At 42.4% G+C, this 25456-nt stretch overlaps 1 protein-coding gene across 7 annotated transcripts in view; it reads right to left on the bottom strand.

Annotated features, from left to right (window-relative positions):
• The window catches only part of LOC142378855 (dynamin-2-like), a 30040-nt gene extending 18169 nt beyond the window's left edge, over positions 1-11871 (bottom strand). For 2 of the 7 annotated variants that reach the window (XM_075463785.1, XM_075463784.1), the window contains exons 1-11: positions 11439-11870; positions 9044-9117; positions 7250-7399; positions 6963-7166; positions 6411-6509; positions 5395-5555; positions 5089-5231; positions 4859-4994; positions 4145-4651; positions 1737-1823; positions 1550-1620 (exon numbers count right to left, since the gene is read on the bottom strand). In XM_075463785.1, coding sequence (XP_075319900.1) covers positions 1550-1620; positions 1737-1823; positions 4145-4651; positions 4859-4994; positions 5089-5231; positions 5395-5555; positions 6411-6509; positions 6963-7166; positions 7250-7399; positions 9044-9117; positions 11439-11599 — 1793 coding nt within the window. In that variant the 5' untranslated portion in view covers positions 11600-11870. Of the gene's footprint in view, positions 1-1549; positions 1621-1736; positions 1824-2518; positions 2658-4144; positions 4652-4858; positions 4995-5088; positions 5232-5394; positions 5556-6410; positions 6510-6962; positions 7167-7249; positions 7400-9043; positions 9118-11438 lie in introns of all 7 variants that reach the window. The other 5 variants (XM_075463791.1, XM_075463792.1, XM_075463790.1 and 2 more) reach the window with 5 other exon arrangements.
• Between the last annotated feature and the right edge of the window lie 13585 nt (positions 11872-25456).

Raw genomic sequence — 25456 nt, 5'->3', positions numbered from 1 at the left:
AGTTTCAACGCATATTAGACTGACTAACATACATGGTGAGTAACAAGACATTGCAGTTACACAGCTCGTTCACTAGAGAGCAGTGAGGAGTTGAGCTGAAAACGTCCAACGTGACCCACTCCTGTTGAAAGTGAATAACAGCCAACATATAAGTAATCTAATTTGCTCTCGAACATCACTTGCCTCAGTGTCCAGCTTTGCCTCTGCATGATAAATAATGTTGTGAAATTTTATTGCTTTGAAATTGAATAACAATTTCATTCGATTGGTCAGACCTGGCATATGACTAACTGGATGTTGAACAGAACTGTATGGAGAAGATTTAGGGCAGGAGCTATACATAAAATAATTGACAATTTTGTTATTTTTTCCAAATTCCAGGGTGACATTAAAATGACAGCTTAGAGAAGGCGTAAAATGTGGATATATAAAATTAACAATCACATCTGGAAAGCATCAAATACCCAGAATTCAGAATATGACGCCAATTCATTTTGCTTGAAGAATGGTAATTAATATAGAGAAACTAACAGCAGTTTTCCTGCAAGTAGGTTGTAGTTCACTGTATTTTGAATAAGTGAATTCAATACAGCGTGAATAAAATAAAATAAGTGAATTCCTAGTAAAGCTGTTCTCAGTTACATTTAATTCAGTTACTGATATTAGCTACCACAATGAATAGGACTGCACAACATTAAGAACATGTAATTTGCAATAATATGAAATAATATCATAGTTGAATGTCAACAATGATTTGACATGAAAAAACAACACTTCAGTTTATGGTGTTGCAAAAAAAGCAAAACTCCCTTTAAGTCGAATTTTGTTGTCCTACTATCTTCAGTCAGAATGTCAGCAGTGAAAAATGATCATTTTTTTCTATATTTTGCAGTCTTAGCATTCCCACTTAAACATACACTCGTTAATACTAACACTCGTTATACAGATTTTACAAACGTGACGTCTGAGGAAATCAGTTTTGACAAAGTGCTTATTTTAATTTTTTTGGTTTCACTTAATACAAGAAATTACTCAGAAAGTTAGTTCTCACAACTGTTCTGCAGGGCAGTTCTGGCAACACTCTTCAACAGAGTTTAGCCACAGTTAGTGCATCTCGTTGCTACGTTTAACGAGTTTTTTTTTTTTTTTTTTTTAAATACGCAGACAAAGTCACTATACTGACAGTGAGTGAATGAGAAGAAATACGCACTCAGCAAACTGTTATTATATCGGTATAAACAATATTGTGGGATTTTATAGCTGGTTTGAAAAAAATGCTGATTTGAATTAAAAAGACGGTATACCGCCAAACTTTATGGCTCTTGAGTGTAAATTTGAGCACAAAGTAACCTGATCTTTGTGAGGGTGATCAGCCAGTCACCGTCTCATTGCTAATCGAGCCTGAGAAGCGGTCGAATCTGTTTAACGGCAGATAAGTTGTTTGAATCTCTAAATTTAAAGAATATGAGAACAGCTGATTTTTAGTTAACAGATAAATCTCTGCTGATCCTGAAGACAACCATCAATAAATATTTGCAGTTTGTCTTACTTGGCAAATCCAATGAAGTCCTCGTGGTTAGTGTTGATGTAGGAGAGTTCAATGTCAATCAACAACAGCACCTGAGAGGCAAAAACATAACATGTGTTGCTTTATGTGCACTGACAAGTGAAACTGTGCAACTATTGAGGACGGGTGCATCTCTTCTTATTACCAACACACACTCAAACGCACACACCTGGTCTTTGGTCTTGCTGTCTCTTTCTCTGACATATGTGGTGACGATTCTCTCAGTTTCTTCTCTCAGTCGAGGGTATGAGTCCAACTGAAAAACACACAAATACACTGCTGCCGATTGATGCACATAATGACATGTTACACAGCTACTGTATGCAGGCTTACACAACAACTTATGAGCAGCTACACCCAATCAATCACAGTATATACAGACTAACAGAGTGATGAGGCATGCACCAACGAGTTCCCTATCAGCTTGAGATTTCTTTTAGGGCTGTCTCACAAGTGTCCCGTCCATCCAATTCAATTACATGGAACCAAATGAGAAATCCGCAGCAGCTTTGTACTCTGCAATGCCACTGCAATGTAATCTCAAGCTCATAGTGAGTCTCAATGAATCAGGGGGAAAGAGCAGGTTAGAGTTTAGAAAGACATGAAGACTCGATAGGGCGTGGTGGATTCTTCAGTGGGGGGCATTAAGGGAGTGAGGAGTGCAGAAAAGATTTATGTAAGCTGCTAAAATTCAGTGTGAGGGGGTTACCGATCCAGTGCTGATGGGTTTTTCAGGATAGGAAATGGGTAAGATATTTAATTGAAGGTCAACGTGGAGGCAAGCAGCAGGATGGGTGCTGTGTGAAGCCTTGAGGCAGTGGTGAGGGGTAACAATCAACAACAGTGGCAAGTTAATTCATTAAGTGTGTGACTGCTCTCTACCAATCCGCTCCTGCATTCGTTTTTTACCCACCACTCTCTTCCTTTCAGGCTTCTACTATTCACATTTACCTTTTCAGTGCACTTCCTGATCAAGGTGCTGAGCTCGGTGACGACGAGGTCTACGCATTTCAGACAGGGGTCTTTCAGCTTAATGATCTGCTTTTTCACTATCGCCTCAAATGCCAAGTCTGGGGTGAATAAGCCTGTCCTGTGGCGAGGCATCATGGGAGTTGGAGATTTGATTCCAGGTCAAAGAAGGGGAAGTGTAACATGGACCATTATAAGAAAAATGAAAACAATAGTTGGAAGATGAAAGGTCAAGTTGAATGGAAAAGTTTTGGGGAACAAAATGAGGGTTGAGGAATATAAAAAGAAAAAGAAAAACAGAAGTTAAGTTAGTTTTCCTTAATGTCCAGAACAGAAACAAGCTGCAGGTTCTCATACTCCATACTCATGAATAAGAGCTTTTTAGCCATGATCCGCACCAGACAATATTCAGTATCTTAACACTTTATTTTCACTCCACCACAAAGCAGAGCTTTGTCCTCAGCAGAGCAAAGCTAAAGGACCAACAACAATGCAAACACAGCTAAGGGCAGCCCACTGCTAAGATTGTTCCACATATTTCTGAGACAGTCCACAAGTGGCAGTGAAACACTATAAGATGTGGATGAGCGTTTGCGAGGCAGCAAATGAGACTGTACAGAGAACGATGTTCATCCCTGAAAGCTGTAGCTTCAAACAAGACCTGCAGCTTGTTTTGCAATGAACCTGCACAGGAACGTGTCAAAGTCCGTCTGCTTCTGAGCACACAGCCATCACACAGACATCATTCCAATGCACTGCAGTACAGCCAGGATATTCAAAACTATTTAAAACCTGATTAAATAAGAACAGGCCTTTCAAACTCAATAATAGTCCCTACTGAAATATCCAGCCTAAGCTTGTAGCTGGTGAACAGCTTGGCCAGCTTGACCTAAGCATTTGGTAGATGCCCTACCAGTTTGGTTTGTGGACAGTCATTTTGATTCCAGGAGCTTGAATATGGGCAACTGGGCTTATTTTTTTCTTGGTTCAGTTGCCCTTATTCAGGCTCTTATAATTACCTTAACCTGGATAATTGAGAATCTACACCAACACACTATCATTTTGAAGCCTAAAATCGTCTTCATCTTGGGTTTTCACAGTCTAAAGGGACATGTGACTGATCCATCTGATCAGTACCTCGAGGAAACTAATAAAGCATAATTTAATATCTTAATCTCATTCAAATGGGCGAGTCCACCAAGAGCAAATATTGACCACTTAATGTAGACTTTGTTTGCAATGTCTCCTCAAAACAAGCTCTCATTTCCTCTACTCCTCATCTTCTTTAACTGTTAATTTGTCTGAATGGATATTGAACCGGGTACATGCGTAGTCGTTACATTCAGTCCGTGCTGATACTAAATTTAAATCACACAGGCCTTACACACAAGCAGATGTGGAAACTGTGAATTGCTTCTAAGGCTTGAACCTGCTGGCCGCTGCATTTTTCAGTAGGGGGAGGTTCCAATTCAAAATAAAAAAGTCCCAAATTTTTCTAAAAGCCCATTGCAATAAGATAAAAATGATGACTATTGTAACGCATGTAGCACCTGGCAGCACTAACTGTGCATTGACATGACAGTCTGGAGGATGGCCATGCAGGGATACCTTATTGGTGCACTGTCTGACTGTGTTGATGAGCTCCTGGATGACCAGGTCGATGCATTTCAGACAGGGCTCTTTCAGCTTAATGATCTGCTTTTTTACTATGGCTTCAAACGCCAAGTCTGGGGTGAATAGGCCTGTCCTGATGGGCATACAGATGAGACACACATGGAGACATATGGAAAGAGTGTGAAAAAAAGCACACAGACAGCAAAGACACAAACAGACGACGTGAAGAAGAACAAATGATGAACAGGAAGAACTGGAGCAGAACACAAACATGAGGCCAACAGGAAGCCTGAAGGTAAAAGTAAAACTGTCATAGATAAAACAAAACACATCTGTTAGAACTCTGTAACAGAGACAGGTTGTGCCTGTTGACAGGTTAGCAGACAAACATGTTATGTATGTTGTTGGGTCTTTTTCATGCTGTTCAACTTGCCTGACTCCATGGATGTTCTTGATGGCATAACTGATTTCTCTCCGCAGCTCCTTCTCATCAAACTCCATCTATGACACAAGAAGCTGTGATTGTATTTGCTCCATGCATAATTCATTCCACCCTTTGACAAATATAGATACAGAAAATAAGGACATTCTGTAGAATTAATGAACTTGAACCTTTTTTACACTACATATTACAATAATATTACTTTTACGTCTTTAAAAAATTAATTTCCTTTTTAAAGGTAATCGAATGAAGAAAACAAAAATCACCTTTACTAGCTCAAAAGGAAATCGCTCATGAAAGATGCGGTTGATCTTTGCTCCACCAGACAAGTTGGAGGTATCCACCTGATCTCCAGACCCTTCTATGCACTTCTCAAAGTCCACGCCAAACTGCTGCACCATCCTACAGTTTACACATGTATATTCAATTTATCTACCTCTTGGGTTAATGTGTACTCTTTAATATCTTGAACTATTTATGTACTGTAGGTACAGACTGAAGCAAGGCCTTGGTCTTCCGTGTAGGGTCATCAGGACGGAAGTTCTTGTACTCCTCCACTTCCTTCTCCAGCGACAACAACTGGCTTTGCAGCTTACTGCGTAGCCCTGGCAGTGTGTCGCGGATGTGGTTGGTGAGTTGCTGGAGAGAAGGTTAACAAAAGAGAGGACGTAAAGTTGGAAAATTTGCAGCACTTTTTCAATGACTCACGCAAGTATGTAAACTTTGCAGTCTAAGCCGCCATTACTATACCAAATGATGCTTAAACTGTAAATGTGCATGTATGATCAGAGGTGGGTCTTACCTGATTGAGGGTCTTCTGCAGATGTGGTGTACCCATTCGCTCTGCAATGTGTCTGTAGCCAGGATGAGACAAGAAGAACTTTCTCTCAGCAGCCAAAGCAACACGGATGTCTTTCTTTCCATCGATATCCTTCTGACTCCGGTTCACCACCCCAATATAACCTACAGTAAAGAAAAATGCAAACAAGCCACAGAGAGAGTCCTTAAAGTGAAACGGCAGAACAAATTTAATGGACTTGCTTAAGGCCAGAATAAAGCCAAAAAGTTGAGTATCTCCAAGACCCATGAAGACAATACTCTGTGGAATGGGATCATGGAAAAGTACAAACAAAAAAAACAACAATTAACATAAGAAACACAGTTTATATTCACATAGATTCAGAGACAGTTTGCATTGTATGATGCTCTGACTGAGGAAGAAAGAGCTGCAGAAGACTCATTTAATACCCCAGGTAGTCCAAGCTACTGGTATAGGACAGTGTAGAAGCACTAATATCAAAAGAACATTTAAAACTGCATTTATGCTTTGATTTCAGACAGGATTTTACATTCAGTTTTTTACTAAAGAACCTGTATTGTCATGTGTGGACATCGATCTTACACAGAAAGCCAAAGCTGTGTCAACAATTTTGATATCTGTATAAATAACAATTATTTAGTGTAAAATCGTGGTACATAAAGAATTCTGAGATTCTGAGAAATAAAAAGTTATGGCGATATTACATGTTGCTGTTGGAAAACTGTGCACAACTATCGCACACCCACAAAGGCTCATCGCTTTCACAGGGATGTTAGAATGAAGGGCAAGAAACATTAAAAAGGTGACCAATATCTGTAAGATTGAATGATGTTGCTTAAACAGACTGATGAAGTCATTTATATTAAGGGCTATGTTAACTTGTTCAACTAGTAGTGGTGACCATTCCAACAAACTTTAAATCTCAAATCAATTAGCATCCCAAACTTCATGTCTGTAGAACATTTTTTCATGCTTTCTGACTGTGTGTGTAGCGTTACCTCTGCGGAGTGGAAGGAGTTTGTTTTCCAGGATGTCTCGTGCATCCGTCCCCTCGTCCATCAGATCCAACTTTGTGATCACACCAATGGTCCGCAGACCTGTGGATAAAGGTGTCACAATTCTGTCCCTTTAGTCACATGACAAACTGAGTTTTTAAGATTCAAAAGATTATTTAAGCTTACAACTCTCTGAGATCAGCCATCATTGAACCTGTGGTTACTATCCATTATTCAACAGTGGCAGCTTGTTACCTAGAAATGGTTAATAATATCCTCCTGGTTTGAAAGAAAGAGGGCCAAAGGGGGAGATAATCTAACTTAAAAATATCTCCGCTAAATTAATTCAATACATCTTAGCTGCCTGGAGGGCTTATATTAATGTAACTGTTATTTATTCAGACAAGCTTGTCCCAGCAAAGACACAAAGAAAAGGAGTGCTACTGGCTGCAAGTTTCAGAAACGTCATTAGTTTTCTATGATATCATGGTTACATTGAAAGATTAACATGATCTTTCCCACAAACATCAAGCAGGTTTCAGAGAATCAGCTTACCCTGAGGGTCCACCTCCTTGGATATCTTGAGGGCATCAGAGTTGGCCAGGTCTGTGTTGGCCGGGGTAACGGCCAGGATCAGACAGCTCTCCTTGGTGATGAACTGCATCAGCATGTCTCTGATCTGATGTTCGATATCCTGTGGCTGGTCACCCACAGGCACCTTGGTCATCCCCGGCAGATCGATCAGGGTCAAGTTAAGCACTGAGAGTAGAAGGTGGAAGGATTAAATAAGTCAGAGAGAGGTTCAAAACTTCCAATAAGAAATCTGACTGTGCGTGTGTTACCATTAGGGGAGTAAACACGTAGGTTGATGGGAATGGGGGAGATGCCCTTGTTGGAACCTGTGAGCCGGTCGGTCTCTGCTTCAATCTCCATACGGACTTCATCAAAATCCACAAATTTACGTCCTTTACAGTGCAGAAACTCTGCATATTCTACATGGAGAAATGAGCAATTTAGGCAGCAGTCAGGGTGATGTACTGACAGGAAATAAATGTAGAGACAAATATAATCGTAGGAGGGTCAGAATATTCAAGATGGCACCATGCAAAACAGTCCACTAACTAGGAAAAAGGGATAAAACAAGTAGCTTTACCCCTCACTCTGCTAAAATGATCCTAAAATACCTGTATAGGCAAGGCAAGACAAGGCTATTTTATTTGTAGAGCACAATTCGTACACAAGGCAATTCAAAGCTACATAAAATCACAAGAAGGCAAATAAAATCATTCCAAAAAACATAAAAAATAATCATTAATTAATTAAATTAAAAGCGAAGAGTGCAGATCAAATACTTTCAGTTGTCATATGCACAGCTAAATAGAACTGTTTTCAGCCTGGATTTAAACATTGTCAGAGTTGAGGGCTGTCTATAATTTATAATGTATTTCCTAATTCAAATAAGAGCAGTTTTTTTAATCATTGTGAGTAAATGCTTTGTCTTTGTCTCTTTTGAAAGTTAACACTACATGCTAACTGTAACTGTCACTCAGGTGCTTAAACATGCACACATGAAATGGATTTTCATTTAGACCTATTTTTTTTTTTTTAAACTGATGACTGCAGATAACTCAGGAAAACATAACTTATGATTTAGTTTTTCTAAAGGCATGTCCAGGCCATTTGGATACTGCAAAAGGCCTTTTAGTAATCATATTGGCATTTCTTAAATAACAGTTTAACATCTTAGAAATCTCAGTTTAACAAAAAAGAAAAATCAACAACATCAAATACAATAAAGAAAAAAAAGAGAGAGACATAAATGCAGAACTCCAGCCCTGTCTAGCTTTTCTGTGTTACTTAGTAAGAAATCAAACCTCTTATGGGGTTTAAGATCAAAACATATTGACATTTTTTTCATATCTGTATGATTTTTATTAACTTTTTACACTAAACACACCTGATTACTTATTGAAAATCCTGTTATCTTAATCTTATTGAAAAGACTGTTTCTAAAAAAAAAAACTAAAAAAAACTGTAGACATTTTGCATAGATTCTAAATAATAACTGAATTAAGTTTTTCTAAACACTGGCTCAGGTACACTTCTGAAAACCACCGTCAGTGAACAAATCTACAAGTGCAAGTTAAAACTCGACCATTCAGAAACCAAATATATGATGCAGCTTCCTCTGGGCCTGAGCTAATTTAGGGTGGAAAATGTGTATTGTTACAAAGAAAACTTCATGGAACATCCCACAACTATTGAAAAGTGCTGCCATCGTAATGAGGTATTTTTCGGGGAAGGTTTTGCTTATTTCAGCAAGGTAATAACAAAGATAAAATCACACTCTGTACATAAAACAAAAAGAGTCCAGGTGCGAAACTGGCCTGCCTACAATCCAGGCCTGTCACCCACTGACAACATTCAGACCATTAGAAATTGAAAGTATGACAAAGCTGCAGAAAGTCTAATTCAAGCGAGTGTGGGAAAACATATTGCTAGGACTATACTATTTGAAAAGCCAAATCTCTGTTTCAACATTTGATTTGTTGTTGTTGTATTATATTCAATCAAATGTAGGGTTTTCAATGATTTGCAAATCATTTCTGATTACAACAGGTTTGCGCAGAACTTGCCTGCTTTATTGTTGACCAGCTGAAGGATGAGAGGACGACGGGTAACAATGCCAGAACCTCTTGGCAGAAAGTCCCTATACGAGAAATAGAGGAAAAGTTTAATACACAAACAACTCCAGGATATCTGGAGACAGACAGTGGGTGTTGGACAAACATGAATCGCAACAATGCACCAAATCAATTCTTTGCAATGATTTTTGAAAAAGAAAAAAAAAATGATTGGAAAAATTTAATTATGTTGCTTCCATCGGCTAAATACTGATGTGAAAAAGAGCACATCGGTATTCCATTTTCAAACTAAACTAAAACAGGTCTCTGAGTTTGAAGCAAGCCAAAGATAAGCGTACAACTCTGTTCATAATAAATCAGAGAAACAAACATCTCCCTCTGTCCTTTCTCATTAGATACACGCTCATCAGAATGGAAACTCCTGTTCAATAGAATTGTGATCATTTCCAGGTCACTGGCCTAACATCTCTCCAGGCACTGAGAATATGTCCTCGTCTGTCTTTCCGTCTGTGTGCTTGCCAGGTCAGCCGCACAGCCTGAGTTTCAGGATAAGGTAAGCAGACCACAAAAACACAAGAAATCGTTTGAATGCATACACATAGATACACCCTGTGCCTGAAGTTCACTGCTGACAGAGCAGACAGGAAGTTACCCAACTCTGATTCCCATCCTGTTTCCTCATCTCTTCCTGTCACTCTTGAAACCGCAGCATGAATACGAGCAGGACAGTTAATTGATTAAAATCACGGAGTCATTTATCCAGTAAACTGTTCTCTGCTGATTTGTGATTAACTATTCAGTTAAACTTTCACATTTCACTGTCTAAAGCAGTAGTTTGGTTTGTTAATACATCTTTTGTAACGTGATTAATCCAGCAACATTATTTTTGATGATGATTTCTTTTGTGAGTCTATTGAACCACACAAAATTCCCTCTTCCCTCTCTGAATTCAAAGGAACATGTTCCCAATATTAGCTGTTTATCATTCACAGCATATAGTCAAAAGAATGCCAATGGAAGAGTCCCCACATCCAAACAGAGAACCACTTGTCTTTACAGTTACAGAGAAAACTATAACTACACAAATTTATGATAAGAGCTGTTTATTGTACGTGACTAAAACCAAGTCCAGCTAACTTCAAGTGAAAAAACACACTGATCTAAAAAGTCCCTGTTACATCTCTGCATGTTAGTGGGCTAATTAACAAACATGAAAACAGCTAACAGCTTCTGTGGGTATCTGGTACCCAGTGTGTCATATACACATGACAGTGCAGCTGGTGACATCACTGATGACCCCAGCACAAACACATCAATGCCCCTACTGTCTCCCTCTGCCGCTGCTTGGGACTCAAAGACAAAAGGCGACAGGAAAAAAAGGAGACATGGCCGCCTGATCAACATTCACCATGTCTTGGACAACAAATAAAATCATTCTGACATGCCGAGTAACGTGCTTCCCTCACTTATGACGTTACAGCTATCTTCAATAAGGTGGCCACTGCTGCAACAATGCCATGTCTTCCTCCCCTTCCCTTCTCTCTTGATCTTATTTCTCTCAAGCCATGTGTTCATCCGATTTGAACCAAATCCATAATCTGCGATTATTTTCTGTAATGTAATAATTCGAGCAAAGTGATCCTAAAATATGACAAGAATGTAACTGTTTGTTTCCTGTACTTTGTGAGATAAATTCAGAAATTCTCAGCGTTCCTACATGAGCCCAACATAGAAATACATCAGTGTTGGGCATGCTGAGAGGGCAGCAGACTACATTAATTTCAATTTGTTTAACTGCCCGATTACTCGTTGTATCTGACAGCTACCTCATCAAACCTGCAAACACACGGTATGTGCTTCACCCTTAAAAGTAAAACATTGAGCTGACCTATGTGGCACAAGGTCTATAAAGACACCTTATTTACAGCACCAACAGTCTTAAAGAGTCTGTAAATCTTTGACAGGATGTGACTGTTACGAAGCTCTGACTCACTGCTTTAGCAGTGGTCATTTCTCTACTGAGAGAGTCACATCTCTCTGCACATTTTTATTTAAAGTATTTAAACAAAAAACACCTAAATACTTTTAAACAGATTTCCCTTCACTCTATGCTGCTGAATCAACAGCTGTATTCGTGCGTAAACTGCGCAATTATGGACTGTGAATAGCTCGGCTCGAAAATGGAAAGAATCCGTTGGACCAAACGTTAGAAACTGGGAGGCACCGATACACAGAGCGCGTAACCAATTGCTTAGTTGGCGAGTTTTACGCAAAAGCTTGATGTTGTTTATATTACATTTACATCTACACAAACTTTAGAGTTAAAAATAGAAAATTTAGCATTCAGTGTCAGATTAATCAAAGATTATACAAATTCGGAACAAACCTTCCGACGAAATTCTCCAAAACTGAGCTTTTCCCTGCGCTCTGACCGCCGACGACCGCTATCTGCGGCAGATCCAAGTTGCAGCTCTGGCCGATGGAGCTGAAGGCGTCCTGGAGCTTGTTGATGAGGGGAATAAGGTCTTCCATTCCCCGGTTTCCCATAGCGGCACCTCGGTGAGCCCTGCGGGCTTTATCATGCACTCCTCACTGGTCCAATAAGAGCCAAAGAGTCGCTTGTTCAGCAAAACAAAAGTTCCCAAAATGTCACCGCAGCCTGTCAATGTCTCCTTCGATTTATTTCATTAAAACACAGCAGTCAAGAGCCGAAAGTCCCGACAGTGTTCGGTACACTGGTGAGCTGCTCAAATGAGTGATTGCATGGTAAAAGTAGCTACATTACACTGAAAACTTCTGTCATCATCCGGTCAGGCGACACCCAGCCTCCGCCGGAGATTGTGGCTCCGCCTTGTTTGTCCTTTGCGCATAGGGCAGCAGACACGTCAGTCAGTGTAGACATTTACAAATACATTGACGTTATGGTTTTATGGTCCGTGTAACGCTTTGCAGTGCTTTGATCCATTTTTAGAATTCACATGAAAAAGATGAAAATTGGGTTCAAAACTTCAATTTTCAATTTTCCAGACAACTCAGAAAACAGATAGGCTAATTGATGTTGTTTGTTCATTTCATTGTAATTTGTCGGTGGAAAGTAAAATTAGTTAATATTCCAATTTTCAATTTCTGCGTCGTGGTTGGACTGAACCATGCACGCGGGGGCCGGGGGGATGTCTTGGCTCGAGTAGCGCCAGATGTTTTTTGTGGAGATAGGCCTACAAATTAAATGGATGGAAAGTTAGCTCAGCTGTAGGCCAACCTGCAAACTTTCCAACAGTACCCTATTAAGTTGCGGCATGATTTAATATTGTCATATGTTTTACGCCCTTCGCACTATCAATACTGCACAATCAGTAGGCTAAAGAAACGGTGATGCTGAGTGTTGCCTATGCCACTTAGGCTATATTTGGGCACGAATAGCCTACATTTTGTTAAACGGTCAGTATGAGTAGCCGATTTAATTAGGTTAACCCCGCCCTCTGCGTAAACACACTGGCCTAGGACAATATCCTAAGTTTTATTTTAGTACATTCACTGCACGAAGATGATTGCCTACAAAGACGCAGATGTAGGCTACATTAAGAATGTGACAGGAATAAGTTTGTGAATGACCTCTGCAAAGCAGACATCAGCTGAACCGAAACGTTGCAGCGCAGCTGCCCCCGGGGTCCGTGTTTTGCAGTGATTTGCTCCATTTTTAGAATTCACCTGAAGTCAGGCTCCCGTTCCCGCAACGTTATCATAACGTGCCATTTTCTGAGAAAATTATCAATAAACACGTAATGTAATTGAGCTGTGCTCCCCTTATATTAGTCAACGCCCCCCCCCCCCCCCCCCCCCCCCCCCTTTGTGGTTCAAGCCCAACTAAAATCGAAACAAAAATTACAAAGAATACATCAACAAATTTTACTTTAGTTTCAGTTGATATTTTGTTTTGTTTTTTTATCGTGTTTGATCACCGACTGAATAAAAATAACGCTATTTATCTATTTACGGACTAGTTTCAAAATTGAAAATTGAAGTTTTGAACCCAATTTTCATCTTTTTCATGTGAATTCTAAAAATGGATCAAAGCACTGCAAAGCGTTACACGGACCGTTTTATAATATTGTTGTTATGGTTTACAATTTTACTGGCAAGTAACGTTTATAAAGGAATAAAAACAAACATCCTCAAATTAATTTTACTGGTTGAATCCACGTACCAAAGTAGCCTGGGAATTCCCATGCTGCTTTGCGCTCGATTTCATTCTCACTGCAAAGTCAGCCTGGAAACCACCGCCCTTATTTTTGCTAGAGTTTGGGAACCAATCACAGAACGGGGGGGGGCAGCAAGACTATGACGACGTCTATGCGTTACACCGAAGCTTGTAGAGCGTTAATCCAACATGACAGCGGACACAACGTTACCGTTCAATGCAGCCTTAGAAAGTGTTTCGGAGTAGATTCACCCTAGGGTCATTTGAACCGTGACATCCAGCCAAGTAGCCCACCCGAAGTTTTTCCGATATTGGCTGAACATCAGCTGAGTTACCGAGTTATCCCGAATAGCTTAGTACAAGCGCTGACGGACCCTGGCAGTATCTCCAAAATTACCACACTAAAATCACATGTCATGACACCAAACTTCTACAGTTGTACAAATATGGTCTGTACTCACAAAACGATGCATTTGGAAGTTTGTACATAGTCCAGGAGTTTATTATTATCATCAACACAAGCCTGATAGCTTTTCTGCTGCTTAAGCTTCGTCGACGTCACTTCTGGGAGCTGGGAGCTTCAAAGTAAGATGAGGGTTGATCTACTACTGTAGACAACAAAGCAAGGCTGCTCAATTTCTCCATTATTAAAATAAATTCACAACTCTACAACATAAAAATTCATGTAGAATATAGCATATAGGCCTACTTTGTTGTCAATTTAAGTAGCTTAGAGCGCAAGTTTACTTTTATTTTCCATTTTTTTCTTCTTCCTCGTCGAATTTCTGTCGTCATCTGGTATAAGTAATACAATTGGCTATGAATCGCGCGCAAAGCAGCATGGGAAGAACCTGACGCCATTTGATAGACATTCGTAGCGCCCAATAAACGGCTCTAGGCATTCGTAAACCACGCCTCAAATACGAGAAAATGCACACCTAGTTCCCAGACCACCATCTCAACGAGATTGTGGACGCGTCAGCCAGGCTAGTACCAAAGGACAACAACGTGTTGTTCTTTTCCCCAGTTTCAATTTATGATATTTCGATTTTCTAAAAGAAGCAATGCAGAAACAGTGTTTGAGCGTACTGACTTAAAGCTGATGGAAAAACTGGCATTCGATGCCAAGTTAAGAAAAGTCTTTTTAACGTTTGAACTGTGCTTTACATCATTCAGATTATAAACTCGTTGTATTCACTAATTTACAGTAATTTCCGGTCGCAGCTGTTTGTTTTAAATGAAAAATCATTGACTCATTGAGTGACATGCAGTTGAGGGAAAGACACAATCTATACCGGCTGATAAGCAAAGTGTCCACAAGAGAGAGCTGTAAAACAAGATACAGAAGAGTAAAAAAGAACAGACGTGACCTCACAGTCAGTCAACATATCACCGAAAACACAATCTGTTTTTTAAGATTATGAGGTTGCATAAGGAGGACAGTTACACAGCAATTCAAATGATAAAATAAATAAAACATCAGAGCAGCTGTAAAAACATGCAGCTTTAATATCATAAATCAAATCAAATTTATTTATATAGCACATTTCATGTACAAACAGTTCAAAGTGCTTTACATAAAATAAGAGCATTGCAGCAGGGAGTGGAAGAAGCATTAAAATACATAAAAGAATATAAAGAGAAACAAATAAAATCATTTCAATGAATTTAAAAACAGGCAACAGTCTAGATAAGTTAAAAGATATTTCATGTATAGACACATGAGAAAAGAAATGTCTTTAACCTGGATTTAAAAATGTCTACATTTGGTGAAAGTTTAATCTCCACTGGCAGTTTGTTCCACTTGTTGGCAGCATAACAGCTAAATGCTGCTTCTCCATGTTTAGTCTGGACTCTGGACTGGACCAGCTGACCTGAGTCCTTGGATCTAAGAGCTCTGCTGGGTTTATATTCTCTGAACATATCACAGATGTATTTTGGGCCTAAACTGTTCTGGGATTTGTAAACCATCAGCAGGCTTTTAAAATCTATTCTGTGACTGACTGGAAGCCAGTGTAAAGATTTTAAAACTGGTGTGATGTGTTCAGATCTCTTAGTCCGGGTTAAAACTTGAGCAGCAGCGTTCTGGATGAGCTGCAGATGTTTAATGCTCTTTTTAGGAAGTCCAGAGTGTGGCAGGTTTGTGCCACCGTGGGTTCCCCAACAGATATGCAGACCACTTGGTGTGAGTTAACCTTTTATTTATCTTTTCGTCAACTCAGGCTCACAAAGGTAATCCAGGGTTTTTCCCACCCTCTGCTCTCCACTCTCTGCTCTCCGCTCTCCTCTCCCCTGTCGTCCCTCCGACAGGTCATCTCCTGGTTCTCTCTCTCCCAGCCCGGACCAGCACGCTACTGATAAAGGGGAGAATGATTAGCTGATGATGTGCAGATGTGCCCATCATCTCCCCTCCCCCTGTCCTCTGAGCCCTTCCCACCTCTCCTCTGCACCTGATGCACCACGCCCCCCTCCACATACCTCCACCGCCTGACTTAGGCCGGGGAGCTGTCCGGCCTAACCTACTCCCCCCCCCCCCCTCCTCGTGAGAGCGGGAAAGGAAGTCGGCCACGACCATCTGCATCCCCGGCCTATGGACCACCCTGAATTTGAATGGCTGTAAGGCCAGGTACCACCGGGTGATCCGGGCGTCGTGTCCTTCATGCGGTGGAGCCACTGGAGGGGAGCATGGTCCGAACAGAGGGTGAATGGCCGCCCCAACAGGTAGTACCGCAGAGCATCGACCGCCCACCGGATGGCCAGGCACTCCTTCTCCACGGTGCTGTACCTGGCCTCCCTCTCGGACAGTTTCCGGCTGATGTAGAGCACCGGGCGGTCGAGGCCCCGCACCTGCTGGGACAGCACGGACCCCAGCCCTCTGTTCGATGCATCAGTCTGCAGAGTATACGGGAGAGAGAAGTTAGGAGTGTGAAGAAGAGGCTCCCCACAGAGGGTCTGTTTTACCCTCTCAAGCGACACCTGGCACAGATCCGTCCACTGGACCGGATCTGAGGCACCATTTCGGGTGAGGTCGGTCAAGGGGCTGGTCAGCTCGGCGAAGTTGGGGATAAACCGCCAGTAGTAACCAGCCAGCCCCAGAAACCGCCTCACCTCCTTTTTTGTCTTGGGCCTCGGGCAGGCTGCAATTGCTGCTGTCTTGTCGACCTGAGGACGCACCTGCCCGCCGCCCAAGTGGTACCCCAGATACCGTACCTCCCTCCGTCCAACTGCACACTTCTTCGGGTTGGCCGTGAGCCCCGCCTGCCTCAGTGACTCGAGCACCGTGGCCACCTGCCGCACATGCTCCGCCCAGCTGTTGCTGTGGATGATAATGTCATCCAGGTAGGCGGCAGAATATGCAGCATGCGGCCGCAGCACCCGGTCCATGAGGCGTTGGAACGTGGCTGGGGCCCCGAACAACCCGAACGGAAGTGTAACAAATTGGTACAACCCGTATGGAGTGGAGAAGGCCGATTTCTCCCTGGACTCTGGAGACAAGGGAATCTGCCAGTAGCCTTTGGTCAAATCCAGTGTCGTAAAAAACCGTGCTGTGCCAAGGCAATCCAGGAGCTCGTCGACCCGGGGCATGGGATAGGCGTCAAACCGTGAAACATCATTCACCTCGCGATAGTCCACACAGAAGCGAGTAAACCCATCCTTCTTGTATCCAAGAAGGATGGGACTACACCAGGCGCTGATGGACTCTTCTATTACCCCCATTTCCAACATAGCTTTCAATTCCGCCTGAACCACTTTTCTCTTGTGTTCAGGTAACCGATAGGGCCGTGAACGCACCGTCACGCCCGGGTGAGTCTCAACATGGTGTTGAATAAGGCTTGTGCGTCCTGGCAGGGGGGAGAACACATCCGCGTAACGCTGCTGCAACTTGGCTACATCTGCTTTCTGTGACGGAGAGAGGTGGTTTTCACAAAGGAGCGAGGCGGGATTGGTCGATTTTGGTACCTCGGGCCCCAACTCATCTCTCTCTGCAATTGTCGTCACCAGAGAAACAGACTCTGCCTCCCTCCATGCTTTAAGGAGGTTGAGGTGGTAAATCTGAGTCGCACCTCCCCTGTCAGATCGCACAAGCTCATAGTCAACGTCACCCACTCGCCGTGTGACCACAAAGGGCCCTTGCCACTTGGCGAGTAATTTTGAGCTGGAAGATGGGAGTAATACAAGCGCGTTATGTCCCGGTTAAAATTGTCTCAGCATCGATCCTCTATTGTACAGCCGCTGTTGACGTTCCTGGGCCCGGAGCAAATTCTCGCGTGATAACTGACCCAGTGTGTGGAGTTTTGCTCTCAGGTCCAGGACGTACTGCACTTCCTTTTTACTGGGGCTCGGACCTTCCTCCCAGCTTTCTTTTACCAGGTCCAAAACCCCGCGTGGTTTCCTGCCAAACAGCAGTTCAAAGGGAGAAAATCCCTTGGAGGCTTGGGGTACCTCGCGCACTGCAAACAGCAGAGGATCTAGCCACTTATCCCAATTTGGTTTATCATCGTGCACAAACTTACGGATCATGGACTTCAAAGTCTTATTCAGGCGCTCGACGAGGCCGTCAGTTTGCGGGTGGTAAACACTGGTTCGAATAGACTTGATGCCCAATAATCCATAAAGTTCCCTCAGTGTTCGTGACATAAACTGGGTGCCTTGATCAGTCAGGATCTCTTTCGGGATCCCGACTCGGGAGATAACCTGAAACAGCGCTTGCGCCACACTATTTGCAGATATGCTGCGCAGCGGCACTGCCTCTGGATATCGAGTTGCATAATCCACGAGAACCAACACAAATCGATATCCACGAGTGCTCCGGTAAAATGGCCCGACGAGGTCCATCCCGATCCGTTCAAACGGGACCTCGATCAGTGGTAGCGGGCGCAACGGCGCTCTCGGGATGGCCGGTTGGTTAACCAACTGGCATTAAGCGCAGGACGCACACCAGCGGCAAACGTCCGCTCTAATGCCAGGCCAATTGAATCAGGCCATTACACGGTTCAGTGTCTTCTCATACCCCATATGCCCAGCCATCAGGTTGTAGTGAGCCGCCTGGAAAACCATTTCCCGGTGGCTTTTCGGTACCAGCAACTGGGTAACTGTCTCCTCATTCTGAGTGTCACGACTCACTCGGTACAACCTGTCCTTCCTTAATGAGAAGTGTGGATACGTTAACGCTGCATCAGGGCGCACCATATGACCATCAATTCGTATCACTTGGTCAAAGGCAAAGTGTAGAGTATCATCACGAGACTGTTCCAGTGGTAAATCTTCCATGGAGTTAAACACGGGAGCCGGCTCCCCCTCCCCGTCTGCAGCGTCGGACAACCTCGCGTCGCCGCTGAGCACAGCGCACATATCCCATCTCTCTGTTGGTCGTGAGCGCACCCCCACACACTACCCCACAAGCTTATCAAACCCCGGCCAATCCGTACCCAAAATAAGAGGGTGCGCCAGGCAGGAGCTAACCGCAGCCTTTACACTATGCTTTTTCCCCTTATAACGGATTTCCACTGAAGCAACAGGGTATCTGTGAATATCCCCATGCACACATCTAATCTCCACCCATCTCGCCTCTATCAAAGTCTTTTAGCTGCTGCGCATATACGAAGGGGCGGTCGTTTGGCTCCAGTCTCGTCCCCCGGAACCTCCACCGATGGTCCTCCGTGGAGCAGCCAAGTCGATCCAGGACGGCCCGCTTCACCTCTCGGTACCGCCCTCGGCTGGAGGCTGGCAGGCAGAGCGCCGCTGTCTGCGCCTCCCCCGACAACAGTGGCAACAAGCGCACCGGCCACTCCGCTGCGGGCCAGCCACACGCCGTTGCCGTCGCCTCAAACATATCTATGTATGACTGCGGGTCATCCTCCGCAGTCATCTTCAGGATGGTCATCCCAGAGAGTGAGGGCCCCGGTGCCCTTGCCTCTGTCTGGGACAACATCGCCTCCAGCAGGCGTGTCTGTTTTTCCGCCTGGTTATGAAGGGCCGTCAGGTGCTGCCTGTTTGCAGCGGCCTGGTCGTGGCTCATCCTGGCCACTTCCCTCAGCATCCCCGCGAGCGCCGTCACCGGCTGCTGTGGCTCTGTCATCCTGTCAGGGTTATGTTGGGCGCCAGTTGTGGCAGGTTTGTGCCACCGTGGGTTCCCCAACAGATATGCAGACCACTTGGTGTGAGTTAACCTTTTATTTATCTTTTCGTCAACTCAGGCTCACGAGGGTAATCCAGGGTTTTTCCCACCCTCTGCTCTCCACTCTCTGCTCTCCGCTCTCCTCTCCCCTGTCGTCCCTCCGACAGGTCATCTCCTGGTTCTCTCTCTCCCAGCCCAAACCAGCACGCTACTGATAAAGGGGAGAATGATTAGCTGATGATGTGCAGATGTGCCCATCATCTCCCCTCCCCCTGTCCTCTGAGCCCTTCCCACCTCTCCTCTGCACCTGATGCACCACGCCCCCCTCCACAAAGAGCATTACAGTAATCGAGTCTACTGGAGATGAATGCATGGATGAGTTTCTCCTGGTCTTTTTGGGAGAGGAAACCTTTAATTCTGTTGATGTTTCTGAGGTGGTAAAAAGCTGCCTTGGTGACAGCTTTGATGTGGCTGCTGAAAGTCAGATCTGAGTCTATCAACACTCCGAGGTTCCGAACCTGGTCATTGATTGTAAGGTCCCGAGTCTCAAGATATTTACCAACGCTGACCCTCTTCTCTTTGCTACCAAACAGAATGATCTCAGTTTTGTCTTCATTTAATTGTAGAAAATTGTCTCTCATCCAGGTGTTTATTTCCTCCAGACACTGACACAGTACGTCTCGTGGGCTGCAGTCGTCCGGTGACAGAGACACATAAAGTTGTGTATCGTCTGCATAACTGTGATAATTGATGTTAAAGTTCTGCAATATCTGACCCAAAGGGAGCATATACAAGTTAAACAGAAGAGGTCCAAGAATTGACCCATGGGGGACTCCATAAGTCATGGCCACTCGCTCAGATTCATAGCTGCCAATTGTAACAAAATAACTCCGGCCTTCTAAGTAGGACCTGAACCAGTTAAGGACCGCTCCAGAAAGTCCAACCCAGTTTTCTAGCCTGTGCAACAGGATTCTGTGATCTACAGTATCAAACGCAGCGCTGAGGTCCAACAGAACCAGGACTGAAACATTACCAGAATCAGTATTCAACCTGATGTCGTTTAACACTTTGACCAGAGCTGTTTCAGTGCTGTGATGACGTCTGAAGCCTGATTGAAAGTTATCAAGACTTCCACTTTCATTCAGAAAGTCGTTGAGCTGGTTAAATACAACTTTCTCAATAATCTTAGATATAAAAGAGAGATTAGAGACAGGTCTGTAGTTGTTCATCATAGAGGCGTCTAGAGTTCTCTTCTTTAGGAGTGGCCTAATGGCAGCTGTCTTTAGTGACTTGGGAAAAATGCCTGATGCCAGTGAGCTGTTAACTATTCGTAGGAGATCACTTTCTACTGAGGTAAAAACAGTTTTTAAAAAGTCGGATGGTATTATGTCCAGAGAACAAGTTGTTGATTTCAGATGCCGAACTGTTTCCTCTAGGATTTTTAAATTAACAATATTAAATTGTGACATAACGTCAGAGTTATTTCTAGGTTTTAGACACAGATTAGTTTTCTTGTTTGTCTGTGTTGCGTGAATGTTTTGTCTAATTGTTTTGATTTTTTGGCTAAAAAAGTTGGCAAATTTGTTGCATTTCTCAGTGGAAAGGAGGTCTGGGTTTGACTGTTTAGGAGGATTTGTGAGTATTTCAACCATAGCAAACAGAGTTCGAGAATTGTTGACATTCTTATTAATCATTTCAGATAAATGCAGCTGTCTGGCCTTGCACAGCTCATTGTTATGACTACGCAGGCTTTCTTTGTACAGCTCATAGTGAATCTGAAGCTTTGTTTTCCTCCATTTACATTCAGCTTTCCTGCATTCTCTTTTCAGGTTTTTGACCGTAGTGGTGTTTCTCCATGGGGTTTTCTGTTTGATCAAGGTGCTCTTGATTCTTATCGGTGCAACAGCTTCCATTACATTAAAAATTTTCAAGTTAAAATGATCCAGCAGTCCTTCAACCGGCTCATTGTTGGTAACATAGCTATGGCCTCCCTAAACTGAGCACTTGTGTTCTCATTAATGTACCTCTTCTTAACTGATATATATCCATATGAAATGTCACTGATTTACATTCATTTTAAAATGACGTCACTTTTCAGAGCTAACCTGACTCACGTCATCTGGCTGCGTTCACCAACTACACGGGGGGGCGTTCCCTTTCCTCACACAGCCATCTGAGGAGCCTGGGAGTCATTGGTGTTTCGTCCGATTAGAAAATAATCAGAGCCAATCATTAATCGCTGGGTGGGACTTTGGATGTATGGACGGCGTTGCCTTTAATCCTGAGATTTTCATTGCACATACGACAATAATCGTTCACTGATCGCTCCTCGCTCCGTTTCATACTATCTGCCGCCATGGTGTTTGTTTTGAAAGGCTAGCTGGTTGCATAGTGGTCCTGGTGTCGCTCTGAGCTACGTCACGGGTTGAGTCATTGGGAGTGGCTGAAGTGGCGTGTCAGTCAAGATGACGGACAGATTCTTCATCCAATCACATCCACGAGAAAAAATAGCCCCATTTGAAATCATGTTGGTTGTGGGCTCGTCCCAGATGGTATGCGAATACCAGAGGGCGGGAGTCAGGTAAGGTAAGAGCCACACCCTACCACAATTTGGTTTTCTTTAATTTACTTTGTAATTATTACTTTGAATATTCTTTGATTATATAATGTGCTGTAGTATGTTACTTTATTACCTTGCAAGGTTTATATGGAGTGCACACATATTAACACTGCAAGGTAAATTCAGTTTTATGTTGTATTAATACTTTCTTTCTTTGTTGGAGTTACCTGGGTTTGGTGTTTGGGTTCCCCTTCCTAATGGGCAAAAGGTGTGGCTACAGGCTGAGATGCATGAAGTACTGCTGATGGCCTGATTGGACTGAACCAATGCTTCATGTCAAGTGGGGGGAACTGAAGGGGGTGTTTCGATGTATCTCAGTGGGGTTATGTTAGTAGTTATGTGGCAGCCTTTTTGTTTTCCCCTATTGTGCGGGAATGGTTTAGCTAAACAGTATTTAAGGGCCCTTATGTGTCATTTCATTAGGTCAGTTTTGTTTGTGTCTGTCTGTCTGAGTCCTGTCAGTGATGTTTTTTGACTTTAGTATCTTGAGTTGACCTCTTTTATTGGCATGCCAGTTCAGTTGTTGATTTTGTTAATCTTTTTTCATGTTTGTGTAAAATAAAAAAAAACACTTTTGAACTCAACACCTGTGTCCTCCCCTCTGTACTGCTTGGCATCCTGTACAGAGCCCATTCACTTTGTTCTTACAATCATTTTAAATCTCAATACCAAAACACTTGACAAGGTGTGCTTTCAAATACACACCTGAGCACATCACTAACTGTTTGGTGCGAAATGCACTGCAGCCATTAGAACACTTCATAATTCACCAAGGAGTGACTCACACAACAATAAATTCCAACACCCAGCAATACTAATGAAGCAATGACTGTTCAGTGAACTAAAAGGAAAAAAAGAAAAATACTAAGGACTTCAGGCATTTCAAATCGCTAACATAATGTGTGTCTGTATCTTCCACTGTGGCTCAAATTTCTTCCATGTTGTGTTAAAAATATACATGCCAAAATCATAGGTTCCCACATTCTAGGATTCTTTGAAATAAAGGGAAATAAGCTCACACTAAAAGTCCCATGTAGCTCTCAGTCATACTGATTCATGGTGCATTCTACTAGTCGCAATAGAATGAGAACAAAGTGCAAACTTACTGAAAATGTTTTCACATCTATAGTTTGGCTGTGCATATATATATCTCAAAGCAAATGTGCAGAACAACAAAAACTATCTGTGTTTGCACACGTGTAAAGTTCCATTCGTCTCTAAAATGCAGTGTATTTGGATACAGGTCGTTTAGGCCATTGGCGTTTAGGCCGCAGTCGTTTAGGCCACAGGGAGCAGTCGTTTAGGCCAGGCTACCTGAGCAGCTGAAATCTTTATTATTGTACATTCGTTATTGTAAGATATAAGTCAGCTCTATTGGTCTGTCTGGGTAGCCTACATATCTATGGTAAATTATTTAATAACCAACTTTAGTGTGGAAACGTTTTTTTTAATTTAATAAATGGTGATTTATAAATTCATAAAATTGTGGAAATAATCATCCGCATTGCCACATTCATTGGACAATAATGCTGTAATTATTTAGAAGCCCGTTAGATTCACGCAGCTTGTGAGAATTAAAATAGTGATTTATAAGATAAGCATGCATTGTCATCGAAAGGGTGACTGATCTGAAACATCACATTCGTTGGACAATAATTATTAATACCTAATAATTTGTTATTCAGAAGCCAGTTTGATTCGTGGTTTGTGAGAATATTTTTGGAATCCTGATCACATAATTTCCGCAGTAGCTGGGGCGTGTACAATTGCTTCCCTGGTTTATCTATTTTTAGAGAGAGAGCGCGAAAATGTACAGATGGCTGGTTGGCATGTGTGTCATTGATATAGTAATCGCTCTGCATACAGAGCTGCAAGTGGCTTTGATGGGTTGACATTCCATACCCTCGCCTCGTTCACAGCTGGCACATTTAATTGGTCTAAGCCAGCACTAATCGCCCGGCATACCAACACCTACCTCTAGTCAGGTGAGAGTGGTTTCGATGGCTTGGATGGCTAGACTATATATGAACACATGTTCACTAAATATTGGCCATGTTTATTTTGACTTATATGTCAGACTTATGTGTCTGACTTATATCTTATAATAACGAATGTACAATAATAAAGATTTCAGCTGCTCAGGTAGCCTGGCCTAAACGACTCTTCTGTTGGCCTAAACGACTGCAGGGGGGCCTAAACGACCTGCTCCCGTGTATTTCAGTCTGTGGTGCACATACATAATTTGATTATTTTCTGACCTGAAAGTTGTTTTTAAATGAGTGTCTTCCTGTCTACAAAATTAGCTGGATTTGTAAAGACTTTTGCCAGTGGTGCACATTGACTGAGAGAAGTATTCATGAATTTTGGAGGAAAAGAAGATTGAGTGTGTCAAATATAGGACAGAGGAGACGAGAACAGTCGATGAAGAAAGACAAAGGCTTTATTGATAACTAAACTAAAGACACTACCTAGGCAGGAATAAAAAAACACAGATTAAACTAAAATGGAACAAAGAATGAACTGACTGGATTACACACCTAAGAAATCACAGAAGGGACGAGTACAAAAACGTCATTAACAAACAACATAATGAACTTGCACTGAACAAAGGAAAACCTGGAAGATAAACATACTGATGGAGGTGATAATATACAAGGATCAGGTGTGGGACTCAGTAACTGTGGACCAGATGGGAATAGGAAATACACAGAATACACATCGGGGTAAATACTACAAAATAAAACAGGAAGTGCAAGAAGATGACTGATGACAAAAAGGGAAAACCAAGACCACCAAAACAAAAAGTTAAACACAAAAACTCAGAATATGACAGAAGCATTTTGTGTCAAAGCAATAAGCAGTTTGGCTCACATAGTCTACTGATATGGTGACTGTGTTACTGTAAGTTACTATAAGTGGTCTGTAGCAGTGGAATAGCATAAAGACCGGCATTAAAACAGTTAGAAAAGTTGTAACAGAGAACAAAGTCAAATAGGAAATTGCCCCATGGTGTGAAAAATCTTTTTACTCCAAATTTGACTAATTCTTTCAAGAGGACAATAGGAAAGTTTTTCCATGTACTGGGACAGTCTGAGCCCCACTGTCAGTGCCGTAACCAGCATTGAGGACACCTGCATGACCTCTGTATTTTCCCCGGTGTTTTATTTATTTATTTATTTATTTTTATTCAGAGAAATGTCAAATTAATATAAGATGAAAATCGTTCTGACTTTGATTGGTGGAAAGATCAGCATGCATTCTCATTTGTTTTTCTGAAAATAAAGTCCACATAATCCCTTTATCATCACGTTATATTTTAAAACTGAGCGGAAAAACGCCACCCGACTTTTTTTTTTTTTTTACGCCACCTGACATTGGAAACATGTTTATCATATTACGCGCTTCGACGCGAAAGTCAGCTATGGAAGCAAGATGAAGAAATCTAAACAAACTAAACTCAGCTTTGGA

The sequence above is a fragment of the Odontesthes bonariensis genome, chromosome 4 (genome assembly GCF_027942865.1).
Source record: "Odontesthes bonariensis isolate fOdoBon6 chromosome 4, fOdoBon6.hap1, whole genome shotgun sequence".
Lineage (NCBI taxonomy): Eukaryota > Metazoa > Chordata > Actinopteri > Atheriniformes > Atherinopsidae > Odontesthes > Odontesthes bonariensis.
This window is presented reverse-complemented; position numbering and strand designations above follow the sequence as displayed.